We start from the raw sequence: 26,984 nt of genomic DNA on the forward strand, positions 1-26,984 counted from the left end.
AGAGAGAGAGAGAGAGAGAGAGAGAGAGAGAGAGAGAGAGAGAGAGAGAGTCTCTCTCAGCGTGTCCCTCAGTCTGGCTTTGGCAATGTATGTTCCCCATGTCAATAAAGCCCCATTGAATTTAAATAGAATTGAGAGAGAGAGAGAGTTTCTCTCAGCGTGTCCCTCAGTCTCTAACATCTACCTTTATCTGACAATTAAATCGATCCCAGAGACAAGCTTTACAGACTTCAAATCAATCCCTTCAATCCCCCCCCCCCCTTCCTTCTCATCTTGTTTATCCTCTTAACATTCTTAGTCTGATCCTGTTAACATTCTCCTTTTCACCTCCTCCTGTCCCCCTGCTCCACTCCTTGGCACTCCTCCTCTCCTCTCCTCTCCTCTCCTCTCCTCTCCTCTCCTCTCCTCTCCTCTCCTCTCCTCTCCTCTCCTCTCCTCTCCTCTCTTCTCCTCTCCTTCCCTCCTGTCTTCTCCTCCCCTCCCCTGCCCTCCTCTCCTCTCCTTCCCTCCTCTCCTTCCCTCCCCTCCCCTTCCCTTCCCTTCCCTTCCCTTCCCTTCCCTTCCCTTCCCTTCCCTTCCCTTCCCTTCCCTTCCCTTCCCTTCCCTTCCCTTCCCTTCCCTTCCCTCCCTTCCCTTCCCTTCCCTTCCCTTCCCTCCTCTCCCCTCCTCTCCTCTCCTCTCCTCTCCTCTCCTCTCCTCTCCTCTCCTCTCCTCTCCTCTCCTCTCCTCTCCTCTCCTCTCCTCTCCTCTCCTCCTCAGTGTGATCATGACGGGGGCGTACAACAGCTTCTTCCGGATGTTTGACAGGGAGACTGGCAGGGGCGTGACCCTGGAGGCGTGGCGGGAGAGCAGCAAACCCCGGGCCGTGCTACGGACGCGGCGCGTCTACACCGGTGGCAAGCGTCGCCGCGGAGACGTGGGTGTCGACAGCCTGGACTTCACCAAGAAGATCTTGCACATGGCCTGGCACCCAGCCGAGAACATCATTGCCATAGCGGCCACCAACAATCTCTATATATTCCAGGACCGTGTCAACCCAGAAACACAGACCCAGTGACAGGGACGGTGGCAGAGACACGACAAGCTACTGAGGGTGTCAGCAGAGTGACATAATGTGTATGATGAGGTCAAAGCCAAGACTCGACTGCATTACACACTCGCATAACCTTTCACTGACATTCTCTGTCTTTATAAGGATGGATGGAAGAATGGCTGTGGGATGAACTTCACATAAAGATTTTTAAGTTGCAAAGATGGTAATCTGAAAGTGCATAGTGATGTCCAAAGATTTGTGATGAACGGTTGACTCTTGATTCCACTATTCACATTTCTTGACCCCAAGTGTTGGCTCATTACGGAGGTGCGGGGACACCTCTCGGTCTCGATACTGCACTTACTCCTACTTTGGCACCTCCTGAATGTGTATGACAAAGGCATGACTGATGCTATTTAGCTCTAATGCTGATTGGACATCAGTCTTGAGCAGATTGGACAGACTGTCTCTATTTGCCCAGTGACAGAGTGTGCATCTATTTACTGCAGTGCCCCCCCCCCCCCCCCCCCCCACACACACACACACAATTGAAGCCTTTCACAGAATGTTTAGAATGCCCATTTGTCCTCCATGTTGGATGAAAAACATAGCAACGGTTGCTATGTGTTGATATGTGAAAAATATCAAAAAAAATTTAATGACTTGGTGTCTTATTACTGAATCTTGTAAACAAGTCGCAGTAGAACAGTAATATCATGCTTTTCCAGTGTTTTACCTATTCTACCACTCCACAGAAATTAGGTTACCAATGATTACAGGCGGCCATGTTGGAAGAACTACACAAACATTCCATACAAGGCCTTTGTTGAAGAATATTGTGAATGGTCTTTACTGTGCAGCTCCTCACAGTGACATCCTAAAGCTGACAACACAGCACCTTAACCGTGTCACTTCCTGTCCTTTTGGAGCAGTGCCCTTGGATAAATGCACGCATAAATGACCGTTAAACGTTGCCACATTCACCTTCGCAATAACAGCGCTCAAAAAACACACTCAGTGCAGCACTTTCCGAAACACGACGCGTAGGCCATCTAGAGGTATTGTAAATTTATTCACACGTCCTACTGTTAACTGTAAATACTCCCATGTTTTTAATTGTGTTGCTTCAACACGACTGAACAGACCTGACTCAATCCGTGAAGGTCTTGATGATTACATTGTCTCCAGCGTGTTGTTTGTGAAAGACAGGTAGCACATCGCCGGGAACAACGCTGGTGATTACGTCTTAAACATTTAGAGAGTTATGTCTTATATACAGTAAATCGTATCATATCACGCCTTCTATATGTCACCTCATAGTGCCGTATGCTACTGAAAGGTTAGAGTGTACAGTATTTAAAGTCATCATCTCAGTGTATGGAACTGAATTGGCTTTGTTGAGATGCTTAAGATGATTGTTTAGAGCAAAGTGATTTGTTTTTAGAGTAAAGTGACCTTGGCCCTTTGTCAAGTTGAAAAGATCTTTATCAGTGGCCTGTGTTTGAGGCCCAGGTGGAGTTAAGGATGTGCAGATGTGCACAGTATATCAAGTCCGAGTACATGTTCCCTAAATACCAACAAATATTCTGTGATATTGATCAAATACAATTCACTGTCTAAAACGAATCCCAAGGGAGGGAAAAAAAGAAAGTGTTTCCTTGGAAACAACGTTATTCTTTAAACCATTATCCCCCGTTTCACTTGTCTGCCGTCTCCTCTTTTCTTTCATCCCACCCCTTTCTCTGACTATATCTCTGACAGTTACACTGAAGATGCCTCCACTATGTTTATTAGTCCTCATTGTCTGTGTATTTTTTTAATACAGATAATCTTTGGCGCCGATCGGATATGTTTTAAAACAAAAAAGGAAAATCCAAATTGTGTGACACCATCACTGTCAACCTGAACAAACAAATTAAGACGTAATAAACTGCATGACGATAGCAACCCCCCCCCCCCCCCCCCCAACACACAAGAAACTGGTTTCCATAGCAATAGGCCAATTTAATGCGACACCCAGCTTCTATAGGGCTCTCTCCTCTCCTCCAATCAGGGGTGGTTTTGAGCAAGTCAGTTTACATCACACCATAATAAATAAATACCAATAAATACAACGGTGAGAGGATTTGTGTTCCGGAGCACAGCAGCAGCATGTTGCATCACTCAGTGTTACTATCTATCATACTTTGAAAAAGACAAAAATGGCTCAGATGGGGTGAATGAATGTGCATAAATAAAAATAATGAAATCTGAAGTTTTCGATTATTTATATATATATTCTTTTATTTAAATGTATTTTATTTCTGTCCGATATTTTCACAGTGAAGCGGTTCCATGAAATACTCTTGACACAATTGGGTTCTGACGACATCCAAATGGGGTGTTTCACAGACAAGGCACTTTATTTTGCACAGCATGCTCCCGTGTGGCTCGTGGCCTACAGTGGAAGACATGCAGGTCTCCAGATTGACACCATTCAGGCTCAACATCAACAGTACGTTATGATTAAGTGTTTGTGGTCAGTAGCACAGTAGTGTATGACGTCTGTCAAGTTTGTCTTCTGTCATTGTGTAGCTGTAGATATAACGTCCTCACCACGCAACAGGAAAACAAAATGTGAACCGCATGACATCCATGAGTGTGAAACCATTAACATGAAGTACATGAAGGTTGGATTCCTCTCCTGAGCAGGACATAAGAGCAAAATGGCCGCCATGTGAATATGGTCGATTAGTGGCAGAGCTTCCTATAGGCATAGACATAGGCGGTATAAAAAAAAAATATATATATTATTAATATTGTTTCTTATTTTTTTTGGCTGGGCAGACATTGTTGCGCCCCCTTCTATATCCGCAACCAATATTTTGACATTTAAAAAAAGTATCTAACATAAAATTTATTTGGGGGGGGGGGGGGGGGGGCAGGGGTGAAGCTTGCCTAGGGCACCAAATGTGCTAGGTCCGGCCCTGGGTCGATATCAAGTCATTCTGTATTCTGGAGCAAAACAATTAAGTAGACATTTTTGAACTACTGCAACATGCTTTTTCTACGGAATGAAACATGATTAAACAATATTGTAACGACCACTCGCTAGCCCTTAGCTAATGGGTCAGACCCTTTAGATGACTGGTTAGTGTTGTCACCTGTGGTCTAGGTGACCCGGGTTAGATTCTCATCTGCCCTCTGAATTCACTACAATATCAAGTATGTTGAGTTTCTTACGATCATATCATCTTATGATGATATGTATATGTCCTAAATAAAAAGTATAAATTAATGTCAATTTTTGTCCATCCAAAGCAATGTAGATCAAATTAAATACATGTGTTACTCACCCTTCCAGTTGATCACAATGGTGATAGGTTTGAGTAATAAAACACCACCACGGTGAGTTCAGTGTAAACTATTGACATACTTGGAAGTATGAATGTGTCTTTGAGTGTTTTTTACACACTTAGACACCATGAAACTGAGACCTTGACAGGTATGTGACCTCACAATATATATACTGTACTTTGTCTGCGCTCTTCCTGAGGTTTCATAAGACCTTCCAGTGTCCACCCTGATTAATAGGTAAGTGAATTCACCAGAAACTGGTGAATAAATGTTTTGTTAAGACAACAAAGCCAGCAGACTACAGACTGTCACAGTCACAACTAAATATTATCCTTTCACACAATCTCTGTAATTAGGCCACCGCATATACTGTACTATACATACTAAACATTCACTGATACCACACACACATACACACACTTACTTACTTACACGCATACATATTAAATACTTACAGAAGGTTTCTTAACAGCTACAAAAGCATTCGTTTTGGTTACTAATTATTTTCTTTGTAAACCTACTCGTTTAAGGGAAGCACTCATTTAAAAAATTTCTGCATCTGGCCAATCCTGGCAGAATTATGTTGTTAGCTTTTTGAAATCTCTCTGTACACATGGTCACAATCTGTAAATTAGTAAATTTATTAGTAACTAAATTAGTAAATTTAGTAAACATTGCCTTTAGTTGTCATAGCCCCCTTCATAAGAAGAGAAGAGCAAAATACTGTACATTCAACAATTAAGTCATTATTCATTAGTCATTATTAAGCCATAACTCTGCCCTCTTTTCTTGATCCTCCAATCACAACTGTTGCTTTGCTTATCCTATCCCACATAGTGTACGCTGTTGTCTCCATTTTGTGTCCTTCTATTGTCTCTAACTCTTGTCAGACATTGATTCTTGCCGACAGGAACGGAGAAAAGAAAAAATCAAAGGCAAACTTGATAGTATGGAGTGTGGTGCTTCTCCAATTTCTCCCGATCTTCACCTGGCTGCCCCCGGTCAGCAGTGAAGAGACACAGTCCAGACAGTGGATGGCTTCCAGCTCAAAGTTCGGAGCTTTGGCCCCCAGACGGCCCTCCAGAACGGTTCTAAACTCCACCAGATTCCCCGGGTCCAGGTTAAGCAGCACCTGCCTGAACTCATGGCTGGCTATAAGAAGTATATCCCTGGCTGGGTCCTCGGCCCCGACACCCCCATCCTGGATCATTCCCACCGTCACTTCAAATCGATAGCTGTCAAAGCGCTTGACATGGCAGACGTGCTTAGACATAGCCTTCATCTGGCATAGCTCCTCCTCCTCTTGCATTTGTAGCAGTATGAATTCGTCAACGGGAGGTAGTGTAGAGTTGATACTGTCAGTCATGTTTGCAACGGTGGCATTCTGCTGCTCACACTTGGGATAATTCTGTCCATAGAGGCAGCGCAGCCAGTCCCCCATGAACACAGGCAGCATATTGATGACTGACTGAGCCCCGTTATCCGTGGCGGCTACACGGACGTGCTTGAAACGTCCGGTCCAGGTAATTCTGTGTCCGTCCAGGTGACTGCAGGAGATCTGAGTTTGGGCCATGCCTTTTCTTTGCCAGGCCGGAGGCCCACAAAGCTCACCATACCGCCTCCAGGACATGTTGGAGTTGTACAACTTCTGCCCTTCCGAATGGTACACGTACATGCAGAAAAACATGATCACCATGGAGACGCAGAATAGGATGACCTTGACGGCACTGCGGTGCGTCACCGACCGGAACACGTCTAGGATGGACATGCTGAAGCGCGTCCACAGCCTCAGGGTGACGGGGACGGCGCACACGGCCAGCGTCACGATCACCTTGGTCAGCTCCAGCTCGAGGAACCACTTGACCACCTGGAAACAGAGCATGGCGGCCAGTCCGAAGGCCAGCACGGGCAGGGCGAACAGGAAGAGGAAGTAGGCCACGCAGGTTCGGATCAGCCCCACGGGGGTGGAGTTCTGCAGGAGCACCACTGAGAACTCGCACCACATGAAGCACACTAGGTAGGGAACTAGGAAGCAATAGGTGCCCCGGAAACCACGCACCCTCGCCATGCTAAGGGAGGGGGCCGGGGGAAGAGGAGGAGACATAAGGACATTGTTTAAGTCATGTAGGAAGCGGAAATATATAATGGAATCAATAGGAATAGGAATAGGAAAATAATACTCATGGAAATGCAACACAGTGACAAGCAGCAATATTTGCGGGATGGTCACAACCTACAGATGCAGCCATTAATTGTCTGTTGACCGACGTTTGGGGACCGTATTAACGGTGACCAGTAGGGGCGCTCGAATACAGCTGGTTCATTCATAGGAGGAGCACCGCAGTCCACAACGCTTTTTGTGGGGGAGAGAGAGGCAGAGAGAGAATGGACAAAATGCACTGCAATGTTGTGTTCTGACCACGCGTTTTGGCTAAAATACATGTAAAGACATGTAAAATATGCCTCGTTTTATTAAATGTCCTTTGGGCGCAAGCGATTGATAACTGTCAATGTTGAAACGGCACGAGCTCTCGTGTTTCTTTTTTTTTAAGCAGCCGCGTTTATTATGAAATTCGTAGCACCGCTTTTATTATGAAACAGGAAACACCTCCACCAATGTCTTCAACTCAGCTCACTTTACGACCACAACGCTGTTAATGTAATGCTTTTTGGTAACTAGTTTGTTTAAACACGCAAACATTTCCACTGGAGTAAATGTGTTTCTTTTTATTTCTTTATTTCGCACCATTTCAGCAAAACAGTAAAAACACTGACCATGACAGAAAGTGTATAAAGGTGCCGAGTAGAGGCAAGAGACCCAGATGGGCCTATACAGGGCCTCAGGCACGTGCACACATAGAGCCCAAGGGGTGCTTGAGCACCTGCCTTTTTGAGCCTCATAAAAAAAGTGCCCTTTTTGAAAAAAAGTTTTTGTTTTTGCCGTTACGCATAGAGACTGCCCTTCCAACTAAAAAAGGTCAGGATATAATCAAAATATTAGGTAAAGAGAGAGAGATGCCCCATATTCCATTGCAGTTTGCACGGCCTCCTCAGCGTGCCTCTTCGCGGACCTATATTTTATGCATAGCGTGGGTGGTGATGATGATGATGATAGAAACCGCTGTGGCGCATACAGTTGAATGCTGGTACAGTATTACACTCATTGAGGGACACGAAGAAGTCAAGTCCGATGGGATTTGGGAATCTCAAATACAAATCGAGATTGGAATAAAAAATGCATTTATATTAAACAATACAGAATATAAAGCACTTCTTGGGGTCTGTAGGGTAAGTACTTATTCCCTCCCCCCTGAACATTTATGGATAAGATGTATGGGCCTTTTAAGTCAGTGATAAAAGTGTCTTTCAAGGATAAGTGAGCTCCTGCACTGATTATTATAGTTCAATATTCAATATTTGATCACCAAAACCCCCCAAAAAGCAAAAAAAGGGGCCTTCCCGCCCGAAAAGGGCCCTTAAATTTCGGGATCGCGCGCACGCTCGGTTAAAACACACACAGGTATATTTGAGTACCTGCCCCTCTAAAGTCCTGTGCACGTCCCTGCAGGGCCTCAACTCATTAAATCGTTGGATTTAAAAAAAATAAAATAAAAAAATTGTTAGAGTTACTATAATGATATTTCTCAAGCATACACACACAGCATGTATAACATATTGGCTGTGTGTTAGTCACCATTGTGGGCATTCATTATAATTATATAAATTTGTCTTCCCTCTGGATATTACTTTGAAAAATTGCCACATGTGATGTGTGTTCATGCAGGGAATGTCATTTCTTGATGAATAAAAAATGGAAGACCCTTATGTAAACAAGACGAAAGTATTTTTCTGGTCTTCATCCTCTTAGCAGTTGTTAGTATTGAGCTGTATTGTATTGTACCCATTCTGCAATCTGTTAATAAAGTTGTCAATCAATCAACAATACATTCTTGTGGACCTATATACAACAGAGACAAGAGCTGTGTTGAGCTCAGCTGAAATCCGACCCTAAACCAGGAAGATGCTGCAGGCCAAGGTGTTACATTTGGAATGCATACAACCCCCCCCCCCCCCATTTAAATGCAAATACTGTAGGATAAACACACCTCTATGATAAAAACACAGGGAACAGCTTCAGTTTAGAGAATGATCGCTCTACTGAAGCAGTTGTCACTGGTATTATGTTTTGAGGAGCATGGTTACTGTATATATTGGGAAAACTGATTCCACATCATTGTCTTTAAGGCACTGTGCAGCTGTGACATTGTTGGAGGTTTAAGTTTAAGTATATTTGGATCCCCATTAGCTGTTACAAATGGCAACAGCTACTCTTTCTGGGGTCCACAGAAAACAATAAATACAAACAAACATAATTAAAAATAAAACCAACAATAACAAACATACGAAACACTATACATAACATAATCAAACACCCCCCACACCCATCCAACCCAACTCATACATTAGCATTATATCAAAATATTACAAAATGTATAATAATACAATTTTATATGTCAAGCATTGTGCCTGTACCCAAAAGTAACCTCTTTACTTTTTTTTTTTTTTAAAGCTTTCTTTGCTTGTTGCTTGAGTAATTGCATAATTACTAGGGATGTCCGATATTATCGGCCTACCGATATTATCGGCCGATATCGGCATTAATCGGAAAATATCGGTATCGTTTAAATTTTTTTTTTCTTTTTTCTATAACCTTTATTTACCCAGGCAAGCAAGTAAGAACAAATTCTGATTTTATTTATTGTCAAAAATATGCATAATGTTGTGTTAATTCCACAACAAGAGATATGTAATGTTAATTACCTGAAATGATTCCATTTATGGGGGGGGGAAACCCTGCATATATCGGTATCGGTTGATATCGGTTGATATCGGTATCGGAAATTAAGAGTTGGACAATATCGGTATATCGGTAACGGTAAAAAAGTCAATATCGAGCATCCCTAATAATTACTATTACTATTATGGCAACCTATTCCACTGTGAGATCGCCCTAATAGCAGTTATTTTCATTGCATTTGATCTCTGTAGAGGAATTGAAACATGGCCCCTGGTAACTTGTCTTGTCCTGTGCTCATGTCTGTCTTGGGAAAAGGTTATTTTTGATATCATATTTAATATCACGTATGGCTTAATACAGTGCGAGTACAATCTTAGTAACATTTTATGAAAACAATACACAAGTTGGAACATAGTTTTGAACGTTTTATTATAATAGTTATTGTCTTTCAAGTTTCAATGCATAATCCAGACATAGCTAGCATTCCAGGGCCCCGTTCCCCGTACCTGGATAACTGAGTTAGCCGGATAACTTTCGGTCAAGCCTGACTTAAGCCGGACCTTTCTGTTCCCCGACGCGCGATTGTCCAAATCACCATGACAACAGATCAAAAAGTTTGAGCCTGGTCGGGAGCAGGGTTAAGTTCAGTTAGCCGGATGAACCATGGCCACGCCCCCGCAAAGGAGTGACAGCTCGTTTCCTGAAATGATTCTCACAGTCTAGAGATCCCATTTATACCATTCTGAATTACGTTTCTGTGCTTCGTTTTCCTAGAGGGGGCTTTTGAAATGTATAATAATAGAACTAAATGCTGATAATAAATCATATTGAGCCTATAGATTTACTTTGTCCTAAATAAAATAATGCACGTCATATACGGCGCTCGGAGTCGCGATACACGCTGCATATGGTTATTTTAATAACGGCTCATTGCAAATGTGAATCCCGCGGGGATATTTTTAATTAATGAAACCTATCGGCCGTTTGGCTCTGATTAGTTTCATATATTAATCTCCGCTGTAGATTTGCTTAACGGAGCGCCGGATTGTGTTTCATTCAAGCATAAAATTGAAGTGTCTATGCGGGGATTGTGGTTTTTGTGTGATATTGTAACTGGGATTAAAATGTCTGATGAGATGCGCTGTTTGACGGGTTTGAGAAATTGAATGAGCCGTTGACGTCACATTAATGCATTTGAGAATAAAGAGATAAAACTTCATTTTTTGGTAAGAAAAATATTCTAAACACGGGTCTCTCGTCCATTAATGCATAAACAATGAGTATATCACGTCTGGCACAGTGGCGCAGCAGCTAGTGCTGAATCCTGGCAACCGGGCGACCGGTGTTCGAAACCCTGCATTTCCAATATAATTTTTTTGGAATATAATATTAATGATTATACGCAAAAGTAGCCTAGTTTTAAGTTAAAATATTATAAATCTACATGCATTGAGGATGTCATTCTTTATATAGCTCTCAACGTGCACCAAATTGAATTATTCCTACATTGCAAAAAGAAGGAAAAGACTAGGATTCGAACCCCGGTCGTCTGCGTGAAAGTCAAAAGGACAAACCGTCACACCGCAGTACAGAAAAATAAAAAATCCACCATACATCAATCAATGGATAAGAGAGCCGTATCCTTATTCTGAAACAGTTGAACTAATTATTTTCGCTAGCAAGATCTCATTTGATTATTCAATGCATAAACCTACTGCCAGCAGGAACGTTTAAAGAAATATAATCTGATTGATTGGGGTAATGAGGGATTTAAAATTAGCCTATAGATTATGCATTTAACTTGTCGGCAAGGCTATTGAGCCGCCTGCAATCTGTAAAACAATCAATCAATCAATGCCGTTAGAAGATCAGGATTTCTGCGATCTACACCTGCTGTCTTTTCAACTGAAGCGGCCGCGCGCACTTATCCAGAGTCTCAAGTCTGGCTCGAGTTAACGAGACTGAATCAGCGTTCCAGGAACAGGAAAATCCCGGCTTCAAACATCGGGTTAACTGAATCTGGATAATGGGACTCTTGATCGACTTAGTTGAACCAGGTACGGGGAATAGGGCCCAGATCCATCCTCTATTGTTGACATGTTGGGGGTCCTGCGAATTCTTCTAGATGTGTCCAAAGATGGCATCGCATTTTGTTGTGTATTTCCTCTTCTTTGAAAACATAACGTTACTGAATTGAATAAGAAATGCAAATATGTTCGCTAGCTTAGCAACTATACCGGCGTATTTTCATTCATAGCTGAGTACTAAAAGTGACTAAAAGTGAGCTACAGAGGCGGAAGTGGCAATTATTTTCAAATTAAAAGAAAACAGCGACAGAGAAATGCAATTTCACAGAGAGAATATGTCTGGTGGCCATAATATATACTGTATTATAGCTAACTTGAATAAACAAGCCTCTCTCTCTCTGTAATAGCGAGAGAGAACTAGGACAGTTCTAACTTACAACAAGTTCAACATTATATCTCTTCACCTCATCGTTAACCCAGGGTGCCAACATGTTTGTTACAATGGCATCACATTTTGTTCTGTGCGTTGAATGTGCATTTCCTCTTCTTTGAAAACATAACGTTACTGAATTGAATAAGGAATGCAAATATGTTCACTAGCTTAGCAACTATACCGGCGTATTTTCATTCATAGCTGAGTACTAAAAGTGACTGAAAGTGAGCTACAGAGGCGGAAGTGGTAATTTCTTTCAAATAAAAAGAAAACAGCGATGGAGAAATGCAATTTCACGGAGATAATATGTCTGGTGGCCATAATAATATACTGTATTATAGCTAACTTGAATAAACAAGCCTCTCTCTCTGTAATATCGAGAGACAACTAGGACAGTTCTAACTTACAACAACAAGTTCAACATGATATCTCTTCACCTCATCGTTAACCCAGGGTGCCAACACGTTTGTTACAATGGCATCACATTTTGTTCTGTGCGTTGAATGTGAATTTCCTCTTCTTTGAAAACATAACATTACTGAATTGAATAAGGAATGCAAATATGTTCGCTAGCTTAGCAACTTTACCGGCATATTTTCAATTCTCAATAAACAAGTCTCTCTCTCTCTCTCGCTCAGTAATAGTCAGTCTAGTGGCGAATCCTCCTGGAAGCCAAGGGAAGCCAGGCTTCCCATTAAAATATGAATATGAAATATGAAGTTTTTTTTTTTTTTTTATATAGTTTACAATCATAATCAAAAATCATTATTTTTCATCTCTGTGTTTTTTTTTTTTTTTGAATTTTCTCACTCTACACTGTCAGACTCACTGAGGCAGGCTGGCAGTCACTGTGCTCAGTCAGTCACTGCAGCTCAGGCAGGAGGGGAGGAGGGGGGTGTCTTTCCCTAGCTTCCACCACGTGATGCATCCAAAACCAATTATTAGCCAATAGGATTTGAGTTTACTAAAGAACTTTCCACATGATAACACTGGTCCCTCTGGCAGAAAAAGTACTCTAGAATCCACATACTGGGATTACTGGCATCTAACGTGAGTCACGTGACAACGTCTGAACCATAGGTCTGAACGTCCCCTCGCGGGATTGATTGATTGATTGAACATTTTATTAACAGCAGGCATGTTCGAATCCTCTATTCTATTATCAAACATTTAGCACTTTATTAGACACTTATTTTTTGCCGGCGGGACATTTATTGAGGACCAGCACAGCACACCACTGTGGATATTATCTATCTGTCCAGGAAGAGCAAGGAGGACCAGTTTATTGGCCAGGTAAGAAGCAGTTTCTAGCTTGGATGCTAAGTTACTAACGTTATGGCTAGCTTGGATGCTAACTAACGTGATTGATTGATTGATTGAAAACTTTATTAACAGATTGCAGAATGGGTACAATACAGTACAGCTCAATACACACAATTGTTAAGGGGATGCAGACCAGAGAAAGACTTTCGTCTTGTTTACATCAGGGTCCCCCATTTTCAATTCATCAGGAGAATGGTCATGGTTTATTACTGCAACCCATCATGGGTTGGATGCTAAGTTACTAACGTTATGGCTAGCTTGGATGCTAACTAACGTGATTGATTGATTGATTGAAAACTTTATTAACAGATTGCAGAATGGGTACAATACAGTACAGCTCAATACACACAATTGTTAAGGGGATGCAGACCAGAGAAAGACGTTTGTCTTGTTTACATCAGGGTCCCCCATTTTCAATTCATATTGACATTTATGACATACACAATATACATGACATTTATGACATTGGGACATATAGGTATTTAGTACTGATACATTTGTGACATATGCGGTATCCAAATATACAGTACTGTTACTCATAGATCCTGATAGAGTATATACATATGATTTGATGGGGAGGGGACTGTACATTAGGAGGGGGTGGGTGGGTGGGAGAGAAATATACATCCGGTGGTGAGGAGACTGTACATTTGGGGCCAGGGGCTCGAATACGCAGTCACTTATTCCTCCATAGTAGCCAGGTTAATTTGGACATGTACCTGTGATGTTTGTTTGGTTTATTTAATTCTTTTTGAGGCGTGCTGTCTTATAAATGCCAAGTAATAGTTGTTTCATGGACCAAGACCACAACAGTCTCCTCTCCTATAGCGTCAAATGTTTTATCTGCTGACAAAGCACAATACCTGTTGGTTTTTAGTTCACTCATTGTTCAGGGAAACACATTGTTAATGACATTGACGGATTGTGAATTTTGTGATTGACTCAAATAATATTTATTTGGAAAAATAAATATAGTCACTTTATTTGAAGAGTCAAAACTGTTCTCTTGGCTTTGTTTTGTTCATAGTAGTAACGCCGCCGAGCCATACTGTACATGGTGACTGCTTGGTTTGACTGGCAGTGGCCGCCGAGCCATACTGTACATGGTGACTGCTTGGTTTGACTGGCAGTGGCCGCCGAGCCATACTGTACATGGTGACTGCTTGGTATAAGTAAAAAGAAAAAAAAAAAAATATATGAATAACCTTTTTTTTTGTAATAACAATTTTTTTGGCATCCCCTATTATTTTACCCACGCAACGCCACTGAGTCTCGCACAATGCCAACGTTGACAGTGGCTTGCCTGTTATCAACACAAAGGCACACAGTGAAGTCAACAGACAGCCGCCCGTCGACTTTGCGCCTCCTGGCGGCATAAAACAGAACAGCAACCCTGTTTCCTAATGAATTCCCATGCCGTTAGACCACCGTAGCAAAAGGGAAAACGAATGGCTGCATCTGTAAGTATGGATTTAGAGCCACATGGGAACAAAGCTCAACTCACCTGAAGAACAGGTAAAAGAGGTATACGTAGAGCAGACAGGGAAGACTGAGCTTCAGCTCCACTGACTCCCCTAGCGGCAGAGTGGCGAAGGTGCTCCCCAGTAAACGTGGCCAAGCCATCTTGTCTGGCAGGAACCTGGTCAGGGCACACAGAGATGACGCTACCTGGAAGGACATAGAAAATGCACATTTCCTTTGAAAACGCACTTAAAAAATACAAAGTTCAGTGAAATGTATCATATTACATGGGAAGTGTATTGATTGCTATTGATTATTTGTGAGGATAGGTTTTTAAAATATATTTAAGAAATAGTGTTTCTTAGATAATGGTTCAAGCAAAAAATGGGCCATAGTCCTGTTTCCGTTGGGTCCCCAGTTCCCCCACAAGAGTCAAGTGTCGTCGTTATTTAGAAAAATATTGAGAAAATGTAAGTGTTTTCCTTTCCCATTTACTAGTACTTTTGTTCTTTATACTGCATTTTATTTATTATAATTATTTTTATTCAACGTTTATTTAACCAGGAAAAATACTTGATTAAAAATCGAATTAGCAAGAGTGTCCTGACCAAGACAGGCAGCAGCACAATTAACAGGGTTGCAGACATATAACAATCAGAATCACAAAATATCTAAAATGTCCATTAATATTCCTCAAAAGTCATCAACATCAGGGTTCATACAGGGGCAATATATATCAAAACATGTGCAGCCAGATGTGCCTCCAAGTCATTAAGAATTATTTTAAATGCATCCAGTAAGACCATCCCGAAGATTCAGATAATTTTGCAACTGATTCCAAGCAGAGGGAGCAGCAACTTAAAATTCAGTACAGGCTTTATGGACAGATATAGTATAGGAATAAGTCCTGGGAGTGAAGACAATAGACATGTCAGTGGTTACAGTACGTCTACGGGTGAACAAGGCAGACCATCCAACCCGACCATACAAAGAGCAATGGTGAGTAAGGGCTTTAAAATGTGTAATAAAACCTCAGTGCTCCATGGAAGACTGTATCCAGATAATCCAGTGCATGTAGACATTGCGAAGATGCATGCATGTAAATAACATCATAGTCCAGCACCATAGTCCAGCACTGAATGTGAGGCTTCAAAAAGAGAGAATCATCAATTATGATTCCTAGATATTTATATTGAGATACAGACTCAACCTCAGAGCTCAGGTTATAGTAAGATGGTTCAGTGGCTTTGTCTTTGCATTTGGAAACAACATGAGTTTTGTTTCGTCAGCATTCAAAACAAGTACAGTATTAGAAGCAGGGGGTAAAGTGACGTTTCACTGGAGGATGATATGTTTTGCTAACTAGCCTAATTTTAAGAGCCACCTTAACACTCGATGGATCGATGTAATTATGCCCCCGCTACGGGAACTGAGGCTGGTGACCTGGGCTGCAATGTTAAGCTAGTTTAGGCGATTTCTCCTTTATATAAACTGTTGCTTTGACATTCAAAATCTCCTGCCTTATCAGATAGAGAGACATTTATATTAGAAGACCTCGTTCAAGGCAGAGAGACAGTGTGAAGCAACAGACAAAGCTAATAACCCTTTAATGTTCCTACGCCGAAGGAGTCACCCTGCCTTATTTAGGCAGAAACATTACGAGAGAACACACATCCACATGCACACACTCACTTTAAACAAACACTCATCTTGACACTCACTTTAGACACTTTAACACTACATTATATTTATCTATCTATTAAAGATATTTGCACTACATTCATACCTCATTTGCATTTGCACCTTACCTTAAAGTTGTATACCTCATTGTCTGCATTTTAATTTTTTTTTTTTTACTCATTGTACTTAGGTTGTACTTTAGATTGTATATTGTATTGTATATTGTATATTCCTCTTTTACTTACTTTTTTACTTATTTTTAAACTGTATGAAGCACACTCTCAGGGGCTCATACAGAAGCAAGCATTTCACCGTAAAGTATTTTATATGTGACAAATTATAAACAAACTTGAACTTGAAACTTAAGAAGAAGTGAGAAGTCTATGAGTCTTGGTCTCGGGGCGAGACAAAATATACTCAACTTGGGTCCTTGACTGAAAATGTTTAGAAACCCAAATCTATAGGGGCGGCAGTGGCTCAGGAGGTAGAGTTGTCATCTGTTCGTCTGAAATTGAAGGCCTTTAGTGTCATTCACATCATGTGTCCACATTGACACCTCCAATTTTTGTAATTATTTTATTTATCTTTTGCTGTAGTGGATAGGTATATTCTTTTTTGATATTGATAGATAACTTATTACATAATAATTAGGGCTGTCAGTTTATCACGTTAATTAGATTAATTAATTACACAGCAAATTATCGCGTTATGATTTTTTTTTATTTTTTTTATTGTTTTAATAATATATATTTTTTTATCTCATTCATTCCATAAGCACGTAGAATACACATTTACAGACTTTTTTTTAATATGGTCCATTTGCATGTTCTTGGTATCGGATTCTAGGGACATCTATGGATCGCAGGGAATGTATTCCCAGTGTCAGAAATACTGTAAAGTCTGTTACTAGGCTTGAGTAAATTGTAATGAACCAAATGAGAATATCAATAAATTCTTTTTTTTTTATCTTTGACTGTGAATAACACCATGCTCAAATTGACCAGACCTGAAAAATCTAAGCTAATTAATAGATGGAAGATGATTAAACAGAAGGTTTTGTAGATACAGTACTGAATTCTGCCATCCGGACACATGCAATTTGAAATATGATTATAGAATATAGAATATCAGGCATAAAATGGTTATGCGATAAAAATGCGATTAATTAGATTAATGAATTACAAATCCTGTAATTAATTAGATACATTTGTTTAATCGCCTGACAGCACTAATAATAATATGATATTGTAAGTGTAATGTATTGGATATTACATAGCCTATAGCTAGAGTGTCAGCACCCTCTACTGGCCACTATTGTCATGCCCTGTATTGCGACCACACTTGAATAAGTAAACCTGAGTTATAAACAAGCTTCGTGTCTCCGGGTGGCGTCTATATTAAAGGCAGCCGAAGAGTGCTTCCGCATTGGCGTTTTGCGCTCTGAGACGCGCTCCTCTAGCCAGGAATCGAAACTCCGTTTAAGCTCCAGAGAGCGAGGCTGAAAATCCACAGTTCTTGCCCCACTGATGGGAGCTGAATCCCGGATCCGAGTTTTCTGATGAATACCCCCAAAAATGGAGGTCTTGAACGCAATTAAGTATTGATTACGCCGTAACGAATCATTAAAAAAAATATACCGTTAACTGGAGTATGTTGTTTCTTTACATATATGTTGGATTAGAGAATTGGTTTGTCATGACAATCCAATAAAAAATTGCGATTTACCTGGTGGCTACAACAACACACAGTAACTACATGCATCATTGGCTCAGCGGCAATTGGCATCATTGGCTCAGCGGAGTAGCAATACAATCATCAAATTTGCTGACGACACAGTGGTGGTGGGCCTGATCTCTGCCAACGACGAGAGGGCCTACCTGGAAGAGGTCAAGGTCCTGGCGGGATGGTGCCAGGAAAACAGCCTCTCCCTGAACGTCAGCAAAACAAAGGAGATGATTGTGGACTTCAGGAGGTCGGGGGTCAAGGACTACAGCCCCCTCAGCATCGACAAGGCACCGGTTGAGAGAGTCAACAGCTTTAAGTACCTCGGAGCCTACATATCCGAGGACTTGACATGGACCACACACATTGACAGTGTTGTGAAGAAGGCACGACAACGCCTCTACTTCCTCAGGCGCCTAAGGAAGTTCCAAGTCAGTCAGAAGATCCTTAAGAACTTCTACTCATGTACAATAGAGAGCATCCTGACTGGCAACATCACCTCCTGGTTTGGGAATAGCACTGCACAAGACCGAAGCAGACTACAAAGAGTGACACGTTCAGCCGAACGCACAATTGGAGGGGGGCTCCCCACCCTCCAGAACATTTACAACAAGCGTTGCAGGGGCAAGGCTAAGAGAATCATTAAAGACTCCAGTCACCCGAACAACTGCCTCTTTGAACTGCTGCGGTCAGGCAAGCGATACCGGAGTCTCAAGGCGAGCACAGAAAGACTCAGAAGAAGCTTCTATCCCCAGGCCATCAGGCTGCTAAACGAACAATGAACACTACACAACAACAACCATCAAACGCACATAGCACACACATCCACACGCACACACTCACTTTAAACAAACACACTGTAGCACCCACTCCACACACTTTATAGCACACACTCACTTTAAACAAACACACTGTAGCACCCACTCCCCACACTTTATATTTATTGATGAAGGATTGCACTACAACTCGTACACCTTACTGTAAATTGTACCTAAATTGTACCTCATCCCATTTCTGCTTTGCACTATATAGTACTGTACATTAGTACACTGCATAGTATTGTATATTATATGGTAACTCAGTTACGTCTATTCTGCATCGAACATTGTACATATGTCTATACTGAACACTGTGACCTCATTTTCTACTTCTAAATTACATGCTATACTATGTTATTTGATACTATCTTGTCTAGCACAGTCTCTGGAGCGTAACAGTAAGAAGCATTTTGTATGAAAGTATTCTGTACTTCTGTATGACAACTATTAAAGAAACTTGAACTTGAAACTACAATGAACGGTGGGGCTGGGCTGGGGCGTGCGGTGCTCCCACTTAGGTGGCGGCGGCGGTGGTTGACCGATGGCGATGCCGAGGACGAGCGCGCGTCCGTGGGGTTAATACGGCCGGTGAGAGAGCGCGGCGCGGAGCCAATGGCAGTGACATGATGGGAATAATCGGATGCGTTAAACAGCAATCAATTAATTTAATATAACAGTCCGGTTCTGTGTTTGTTTGTGTCTGTAGATTGTTGGTGAACAACTAACTTTAGGTTAGTTTAACGCGTCCGTGTCGATTAGCCCCACCGTTCATTGTAAACAATGATGTGTGTTGTTGTAGCCACCGGGTAAATCGCGATTTTTTATTGGATTGTCATGACAAACCAATTCTCTAATCCAACATATATGTAAAGAAACAACATACTCCAGTTTCGATTCCTGGCTAGAGGAGCGCGTCGCGGCTCATGCGCATGCGCTCGCTCGGCCAATCAGAGCGCAAAACGCCAATGCGGAAGCACTCATCGGCTGCCTTTAAATTAATATAGACGCCTCCCTCCGGGTGTCATTCTTATAGACTAAGAACCCTAATATGCTCCAGTAAGGAAGGGGCAAGACCAGATAAACTTTGCTTCATTCTATCCCTTCTCGAACAAAACCATTGTCTTGAGCTATGCTGATTATTGCTTCCATGTTTAGGAAGATATATATTTCGTTTTTGTTATTTCTTGTTATTACAAATTTGTTTTATGGTTGAAATGTTTGAGATAAATAAAGATCAAATCAAATCAAATTGTCTGACCTCTATGAACAGTGCTTTTCGTGCGTAGGTGGTGGCCGTGGGACTCAGACTCATGTAGCTGACGGCTGTGAAGAACATGGCCACGGTGGAGAGCTCAGAGCAGGGGATCCATCCCTTGTCGGACACAGGGAAGGAGAAGATGACGAAGAAGACAGAGAGGATGAAATAGAGGTAGGGCTCCAGGTTGTTCCAGCCAAAGTTGGTCTCTGCCTGCTCCACGTCCAGCCCCGGTTCAAAGCGTGTCAGCAAGGCTGTAAAGGCGCTAAATTTCTCCCAGGCCTTGCCACCACAGGGAGAGGGGAAAGGTGCATGCACAGAAGACACAACAAGAACAAATAGATTGTGAAGATACATATTTAACAATGGCAAACCCTGAGTGATGAAAAGAACATTCTAAATTATTTTTCAAATCATCATCATGAAGGATGGTTTCAAAGTGCGTGACCTTTGTAATGTAAATATATCATTCAAACCCTCAGTGAGGGTAATAAAGAGTAAAAGAACTAAAAAACGATTTCCATTCAAATGTAAACCATTGTTCTGTTGCACAATTTGATTTGGTTGGAAATTACGCAAAAACACATTTGGTTTACAATATCGTGGAAATCAGTAATTCTTTGTTTACAAACATCACCAATGCAAACATTTTACAGCTGCAAAATATAGCAAATAAATAATTAAAAACTCTTTTCCTGTTCAGTTTTAGTGCTTCAGTCAACAATAGAATGAAAACATTTCACCATTCCTATTTCTTTTTTCTTTTCATTTTCCCATTTGTTGACTTTTGGATTATGGACTTGGTCCTTTCTAAAAGTGTACCTTGCTGCTCTGGAAGACACGCAGTGTGCAGATGACCATGGAGATGAAGGAGAGGTAGAACACCAGCAGAGGGATGGCAAAAGCAAACAGGTCGATGGTCAGGTTGCTGATGATGAAGAAGAAGATGAGGGCGTTGACGTGGTGCGTGGGGATGACCGTGCTCAGCCACTGGACGCCAGCCCGTGACGCCCAATCAACCAGATGCTCCTTCAAACCAAGGATGGCATGGATAGGGTACTGCAGCACCTGAAAGTGACAGACTCATATAAATACAAATGTTCTTGAAATGATATAGGTAACTAAAACAAATAGGGATGGGGGGGGGGGGGGGGGGGGGTTGTTGCTTACGATCTCTTTATCTCTCCCATGCTCTCTATCTCTCTCTCTACCTCTCTCTCCATCTATCTCTCTTTCTCTCCCCTGCTCTCTCTCTATCTCCCTCCCTCCCTCACTCTCTCTCTCTCTCTCCCTCTTCTCCTCTCTCTTTTTTGTGCACGATTGATACAATCACAATAGGAGTTAACATGTTAACATTACATAAAGTAAATGTATTGCATTCAACAAAGGGATTGCACCCTCTGCTGTACAAATGGTGTAATGGGAAGACAGAGAGCTTCTAAAAGTGATCGGCAGGTCATCTAATGTGTGATTACTAGAATAAAATGGAGCTGATATGTTTTTCCGCTCCACAATACATATTATCACATTTTTGTACCATGATTTTTGTACCATTGATCATCCCTAAAAACAAAATACAGTATAAATTATATTCTAACCTGTATTTACAGTATATCTTACGTGTGAAAGGTAAGGAACAATCCATTAGGGAGGGATGCGTGAATATTAAACGCAACCAACTTGTGTTCAGCTTTTCGCTTGCTCCTTGGATTTCATTTGGGACGTGGGACGACTGCCGCTTGCCTGCGCGTGGGGGCGGGGGGGCGCGGCCAATCAGAGAAAAGCCGAACACAAGTTGGTTGCCTTTAATATTCACGCATTAGGCGTAGTTAAATATTGTTTTAAAGAGAAGGTTAAACGATTAAAAGATTTTGGACCTATATGATTTTTGATTACTGAAATGTATTGCCACCAAGAACATTGTTATTTGTGATGGCTGGGATTTAAACAGAGCACTTCCAATGTAAGCCTCTCTTTTAGCTCTGTTTATAATTCCAAAAGTGGAAAAACAAAGTTAACCCAAAAATACCATTTGTGTAGTTGAGTAGTGAGTTACTCTAATTCCTCCTAACGTTAGGTTATGTATATAACCAAGTTCTGTTAATACTAGTGACGCTCAGCGTCATATTGCATATATCTCGCATCAGCGTATATACACTGAATACATTTCAAAATGTACCTTTATAAAATTATGCCAGCATTCATCTGGCCACACCCCCATCCGCTTACCTACATAAGCAGGGATGGTGCCACACACTCATCTCCTTCCCAACAAATTTCACCACAATGAAAAATCAAGGGCCGCAGCGGCGTCTAGACGCTGTGCGTCACTAGTATTAACAGAACTTGGTTATATACATAACCTAACGTTCTGCTTCATACTAGCTCCGCTCAGCGTCATATTGCATAGCAGGAGCTGAGCGGGAGCTAGAAGCTCGACAAATGTACCCCGCTGAGGCCCCCCACAACCATCAGATCAGGGAGGACCGAGCCCCCCCGACCCCCCCTAATGGAGGGCACCCCCCCTATTGGGGGATCACGGGAGGGCGACGGACCCGACCCTGCGAAGAGGCACTCAAGCAACTCAACGCACATGTTGAGCAGACCGTGGCTTGACCCCACGACTACACACACGCACAACCCGCATGCCACCCGGGAACGAACGGAGGGAACAACCTCGTTACTGCCCCCAGAATCACGGGGTCAAGGGCAAACCCAACCCCGTGGCAAGGCCGTAGCAGCGGAGCGCGAAGGAAGACCCAGACCCACCAAAGGGACTGGACCCCCTGGAACGGGGGCCCGGAGAAGTCCATGATGCCAGCATCAAGACCCCACCAGGTGGGCACTTAGTGACCCCGCCCCCCACATCGCCAGCGTATTCGGACAAAGGCCCCTCAGCCGAGCGGGCCCTGTCCCCCCAATAGTCCACCGCCTGGCACACTGACCCTGCAGAACAGGCAGTCAGCATGGCCGTAAGCACACAAAAAAGGTTAACCAACGGAAGCAGGCAGCGCACTGGGGAAAAACCAGGCAACAGGCTGTTAACCCGAGCCTGGAGACTGCGGACGAGACAGGCGCCAGAGGGGACAGCCGAACACAGCCGCCCCGGCGGAAGGGGCGTATGCTGGCGTTGTTGCATGACCAAGCCTCCATTTAAAAAAAAACCACCCAGAGGGGTTGAGGCAGAGAAGGCTGACACGATTGGCAGACGTCATGAACGTGCAGGGGCACCCTCAACCGGGTAACCCGGGAGTTGACACTGCTCCAACACACCAAGTTCAAGTTCAAGTTCTTTAATAGTTGTCATACAGAAGTACAGAATACTTTCATACAAAATGCTTCTTACTGTTACGCTCCAGAGACTGTGCTAGACAAGATAGTATCAAATAACATAATAACATAATATAGCATGAATTTAGAAGAAGAAAATGAGGTCACAGTGTTCGGTATAGACATATGTACAATGTTCTGAGTTACCATATAATATACAATACACAATACTATGCAGTGTACTAATGTACAGTACTATCTAGTGCAAAGCAGAAATGGGATGAGGTACAATTTTAGGTACAATTTACAGTAAGGTGTACGAGTTGTAGTGCAATCCTTCATCCATAAATATAAAGTGTGGGGAGTGGGTGCTACAGTGTGTTTGTTTAAAGTGGGTGTGTGCTATAAAGTGTGTGGAGTGGGTGCTACAGTGTGTTTGTTTAAAGTGAGTGTGTGCGTGTGGATGTGTGTGCTATGTGCGTTTGGTGGTTGTTGTTGTGTAGTGTTCATTCATTGTTCGTTTAGCAGCCTGATGGCCTGGGGATAGAAGCTACTTCTGAGTCTTTCTGTGCTCGCCTTGAGACTCCGGTATTGCTTGCCTGACCGCAGCAGTTCAAAGAGGCAGTTGTTCGGGTGACTGGAGTCTTTAATGATTCTCTTAGCCTTGCCCTTGCAACGCTTGTAGTAAATGTTCTGGAGGGTGGGGAGCCCCCCTCCAATTGTGCGTTCGGCTGAACGTGTCACTCTTTGTAGTCTGCTTCGGTCTTGTGCAGTGCTATTCCCAAACCAGGAGGTGATGTTGCCGGTCAAGATGCTCTCTATTGTACATGAGTAGAAGTTCTTAAGGATCTTCTGGCTGACTTGGAACTTCCTTAGGCGCCTGAGGAAGTAGAGGCGTTGTCGTGCCTTCTTCACCACACTGTTAATGTGTGTGGTCCATGTCAAGTCCTCGGATATGTAGGCTCCGAGGTACTTAAAGCTGTTGACTCTCTCAACCGGTGCCCCGTCGATGCTGAGGGGGCTGTAGTCCTTGACCCCCGACCTCCTGAAGTCCACAATCATCTCCTTTGTTTTGCTGACGTTCAGGGAGAGGCTGTTTTCCTGGCACCATCCCGCCAGGACCTTGACCTCTTCCAGGTAGGCCCTCTCGTCGTTGGCAGAGATCAGGCCCACCACCACTGTGTCGTCAGCAAATTTGACGATTGTATTGCTACTCCGCTGAGCCACACAGTCGTGTGTGTACAGGGAGTAGAGGAGGGGACTCAGAACACAGCCCTGGGGGGCCCCTATGTTGAGGGTGATGGATGAGGAGGTGCAGTTGCCTGCTCTCACCACCTGGGGTCTGCCAGTCAGGAAGTCCAAGACCCACTGGCAGAGGTCATAGCCCAAGCCCAGGTCCCTGAGCTTGGCTATGAGTATGGAGGGAACTATGGTATTGAATGCCGAGCTGTAGTCGATGAATAGCATTCTCACATAGTTCCCCTGCCTCTTGTCCAGGTGTGATGCTGCTGTGTGCAGCACATGGGATATGGCGTCCTCCGTGGACCTGTTGGGGCGGTATGCAAATTGCAGGGGGTCCATGTTGATGGGGAGGGAGGAGCAGATGTAGCCCTTTACTAGCTTCTCAAAGCACTTCATGGCTATGGAGGTGAGAGCTACAGGGCGGTAGTCGTTGAGGCAAGCAGGCTTGGATTTTTTGGGTACAGGGATAATAGTGGACTTCTTCAGGCAGGTGGGGATGACAGCCTGTTCTAAGGACAGGTTAAATATGTCAGTGAATACTGGGGCCAGTTGGTCGGCACAGACTTTTAGGACGCGGCCGGGGATGCCGTCCGGACCTGCTGCCTTCCTGATATTCACTTTTTTAAAGGTCCGCCTCACCTCATGCTCTGTTACCCTGAACACTGCGCCTCCATCAGCAGCCGACCCCCCCCCCCCCATTGCCGAGGCTTGTGAGCTGGTGTTGTTATTACCAGCATCAAACCTCGCATAGAAGGTATTGAGGTCATTTGCTAAGGAGATGTCACTGTTCAGTTTGAGGGAGGCGCCTTTGTAGTCTGTCATCGTTTTGAGCCCCTGCCACATAGCTCTAGAGTCAGCTTGTTCAAACTGGAGTTCAATTTTATCCCTGTAGCGCCGTTTGGCCTCTGACACTGTCCTCCTTACGTTGTGTCGCGCCACCTTGTGGTCATTCATGTTGCCTGCCACTAGGCCGTCATTGTATGCTTTGGTGCGCTCTCTCAGAGCTTCACGGACGGATTTGTCTACCCAGGGTTTTTGATTTGGGTAAACTTTCATTTTGGTAGTGGGGATTGTTTCTTTCACCCTAGTACAAACATAGTCCAGCACTGTCTCTGTGTAGACATTAATGTTATCTGTGTCGCGGAACACATTCCAGTCTGTGTAGTGAAACACTGACCGGATCGTCTCTTCTGACGTCAAATCCCATTTCTGCACCTCTCGCGAGACTACGGGAGTACTTTTAATTCTCTGTTTGTACTTTGGTGAAAGAAAAATGGATGCGTGATCTGATTTACCAAAGCCACTATCAGACACCAGGGAATCAACCACCTTGTTGGTGGTTGTTCCTATAACCCCTCAAGAAAAAACTCCAAAACACACCTGCGGGTATACACCGGCTATACCGCAGTACAAGTGTTTCAGTTTTCAAAAAAGGGTTAACCCAGGCCTATGGGTCGACGAAACATTACTTCGGACGGGGCCCGGCGATACGGGAAGCACAGGGTCACCAGAGGAGGTCAAAGACCACCCCAACAGGCCCCTCTTCGCCATGCGTGAGAGAGGAGCGAAAATAATGGAGAACCAGCCCCAATAAATAGAGTAGGACTCCTTCTTGAAGTTACACTCACCTTGACAATCTGAGGAGGAGGCTCTGTACTCTGAGGAGGCTCCCTCACATGGAAGGAGAATCCCAACTCACAGAAGGCCCGAATAGGAGCTTCGTGAGGAGGAGCCCTGACCACCCCCTGAAACAGATCCATCATATGGACCTGAACAGCACACGGAAGTCCTACCAACAGAGACGCGCACAGTGACGTACTCTATGGCGGGGGAATTTCTGTGGTGCACACGCCCAATATTCCAGGGCGTGGGACCAGGAAACTCCCCCCCCCCCCCCCCCCCCCCCCCCTGTAATGTGCCGAACCGCAACGTGACAGGAACCTTGAAGGACAGGTGGGTTTACCCCTGACCAACAGAAAAAAGGGGGAGAAAAGGTTACCAGTTCACCCCTTTACGACCCCACACCCATGATACGATGTAATGACAAAAAAGAATATGACGCAGTCATAGTCAACTCCATGAAGCGTCTAACAGCTTCACACAGCGCATGCGCTAACCTGCTATCTGATTTTTACTAAGGAAAAAACACAGAATAGAGAGGGCCCTCCAAGAGCCCCGGTACCAAACGTACACATGTGCTTCTGTGGCCAGCCCAACCCAGTTGTAGGTCACACGACACACACAACCCATTATCACCTACAAAAAATGGCAAAAACACTCTACAGAGGAACGCCGTTTTTCATAATGAGAGAATACATAATTCTCGATTAGTATCGGCCACAGGCCTTGCTAAGCACACACGAAAAGCGACCAAACAATCTTTTCTTTTAGGAAAATAAAGTTTCTCAAGCAGTTTTAGCACAACCTCAGCAATCAAGCTAAGGGTTACATCGTATCCCTACCACACAGTGACACAAAATAGTGTAACAATATGTCTGAGAGGAGGATTAAGAAGTCCCCAGGGAACCGGGGGGAAACACAACCCTCCTACTTTACCCTTAATACGGCCAGTTAAACAGGTAAACC

General features: G+C 43.3%; 2 protein-coding genes across 2 annotated transcripts in view; one reads left to right on the top strand and one right to left on the bottom strand.

Annotated features, from left to right (window-relative positions):
* Positions 1–1,057, top strand: part of ppp2r2ca (protein phosphatase 2, regulatory subunit B, gamma a) — a gene marked incomplete at both ends in the record, with an annotated part of 49,350 nt that extends 48,293 nt beyond the window's left edge. Inside the window, one exon of the mRNA XM_084317906.1 lies at positions 760–1,057. Within this exon, the coding sequence (XP_084174032.1) occupies positions 760–1,057 (298 nt within the window). The remainder of the gene's footprint in view (positions 1–759) is intronic.
* Positions 1,058–5,255: 4,198 nt separating this feature from the next.
* The window catches only part of wfs1a (Wolfram syndrome 1a (wolframin)), a gene marked incomplete at both ends in the record, with an annotated part of 63,585 nt that continues 41,856 nt past the window's right edge, over positions 5,256–26,984 (bottom strand). The window contains 4 exons of the mRNA XM_084318260.1: positions 5,256–6,438; positions 14,455–14,618; positions 19,890–20,168; positions 20,709–20,954. Coding sequence (XP_084174386.1) covers positions 5,256–6,438; positions 14,455–14,618; positions 19,890–20,168; positions 20,709–20,954 — 1,872 coding nt within the window. The remainder of the gene's footprint in view (positions 6,439–14,454; positions 14,619–19,889; positions 20,169–20,708; positions 20,955–26,984) is intronic.

The sequence above is a fragment of the Notolepis coatsorum genome (genome assembly GCF_963971535.1).
Source record: "Notolepis coatsorum genome assembly, chromosome: 7".
NCBI lineage: Eukaryota > Metazoa > Chordata > Actinopteri > Aulopiformes > Paralepididae > Notolepis > Notolepis coatsorum.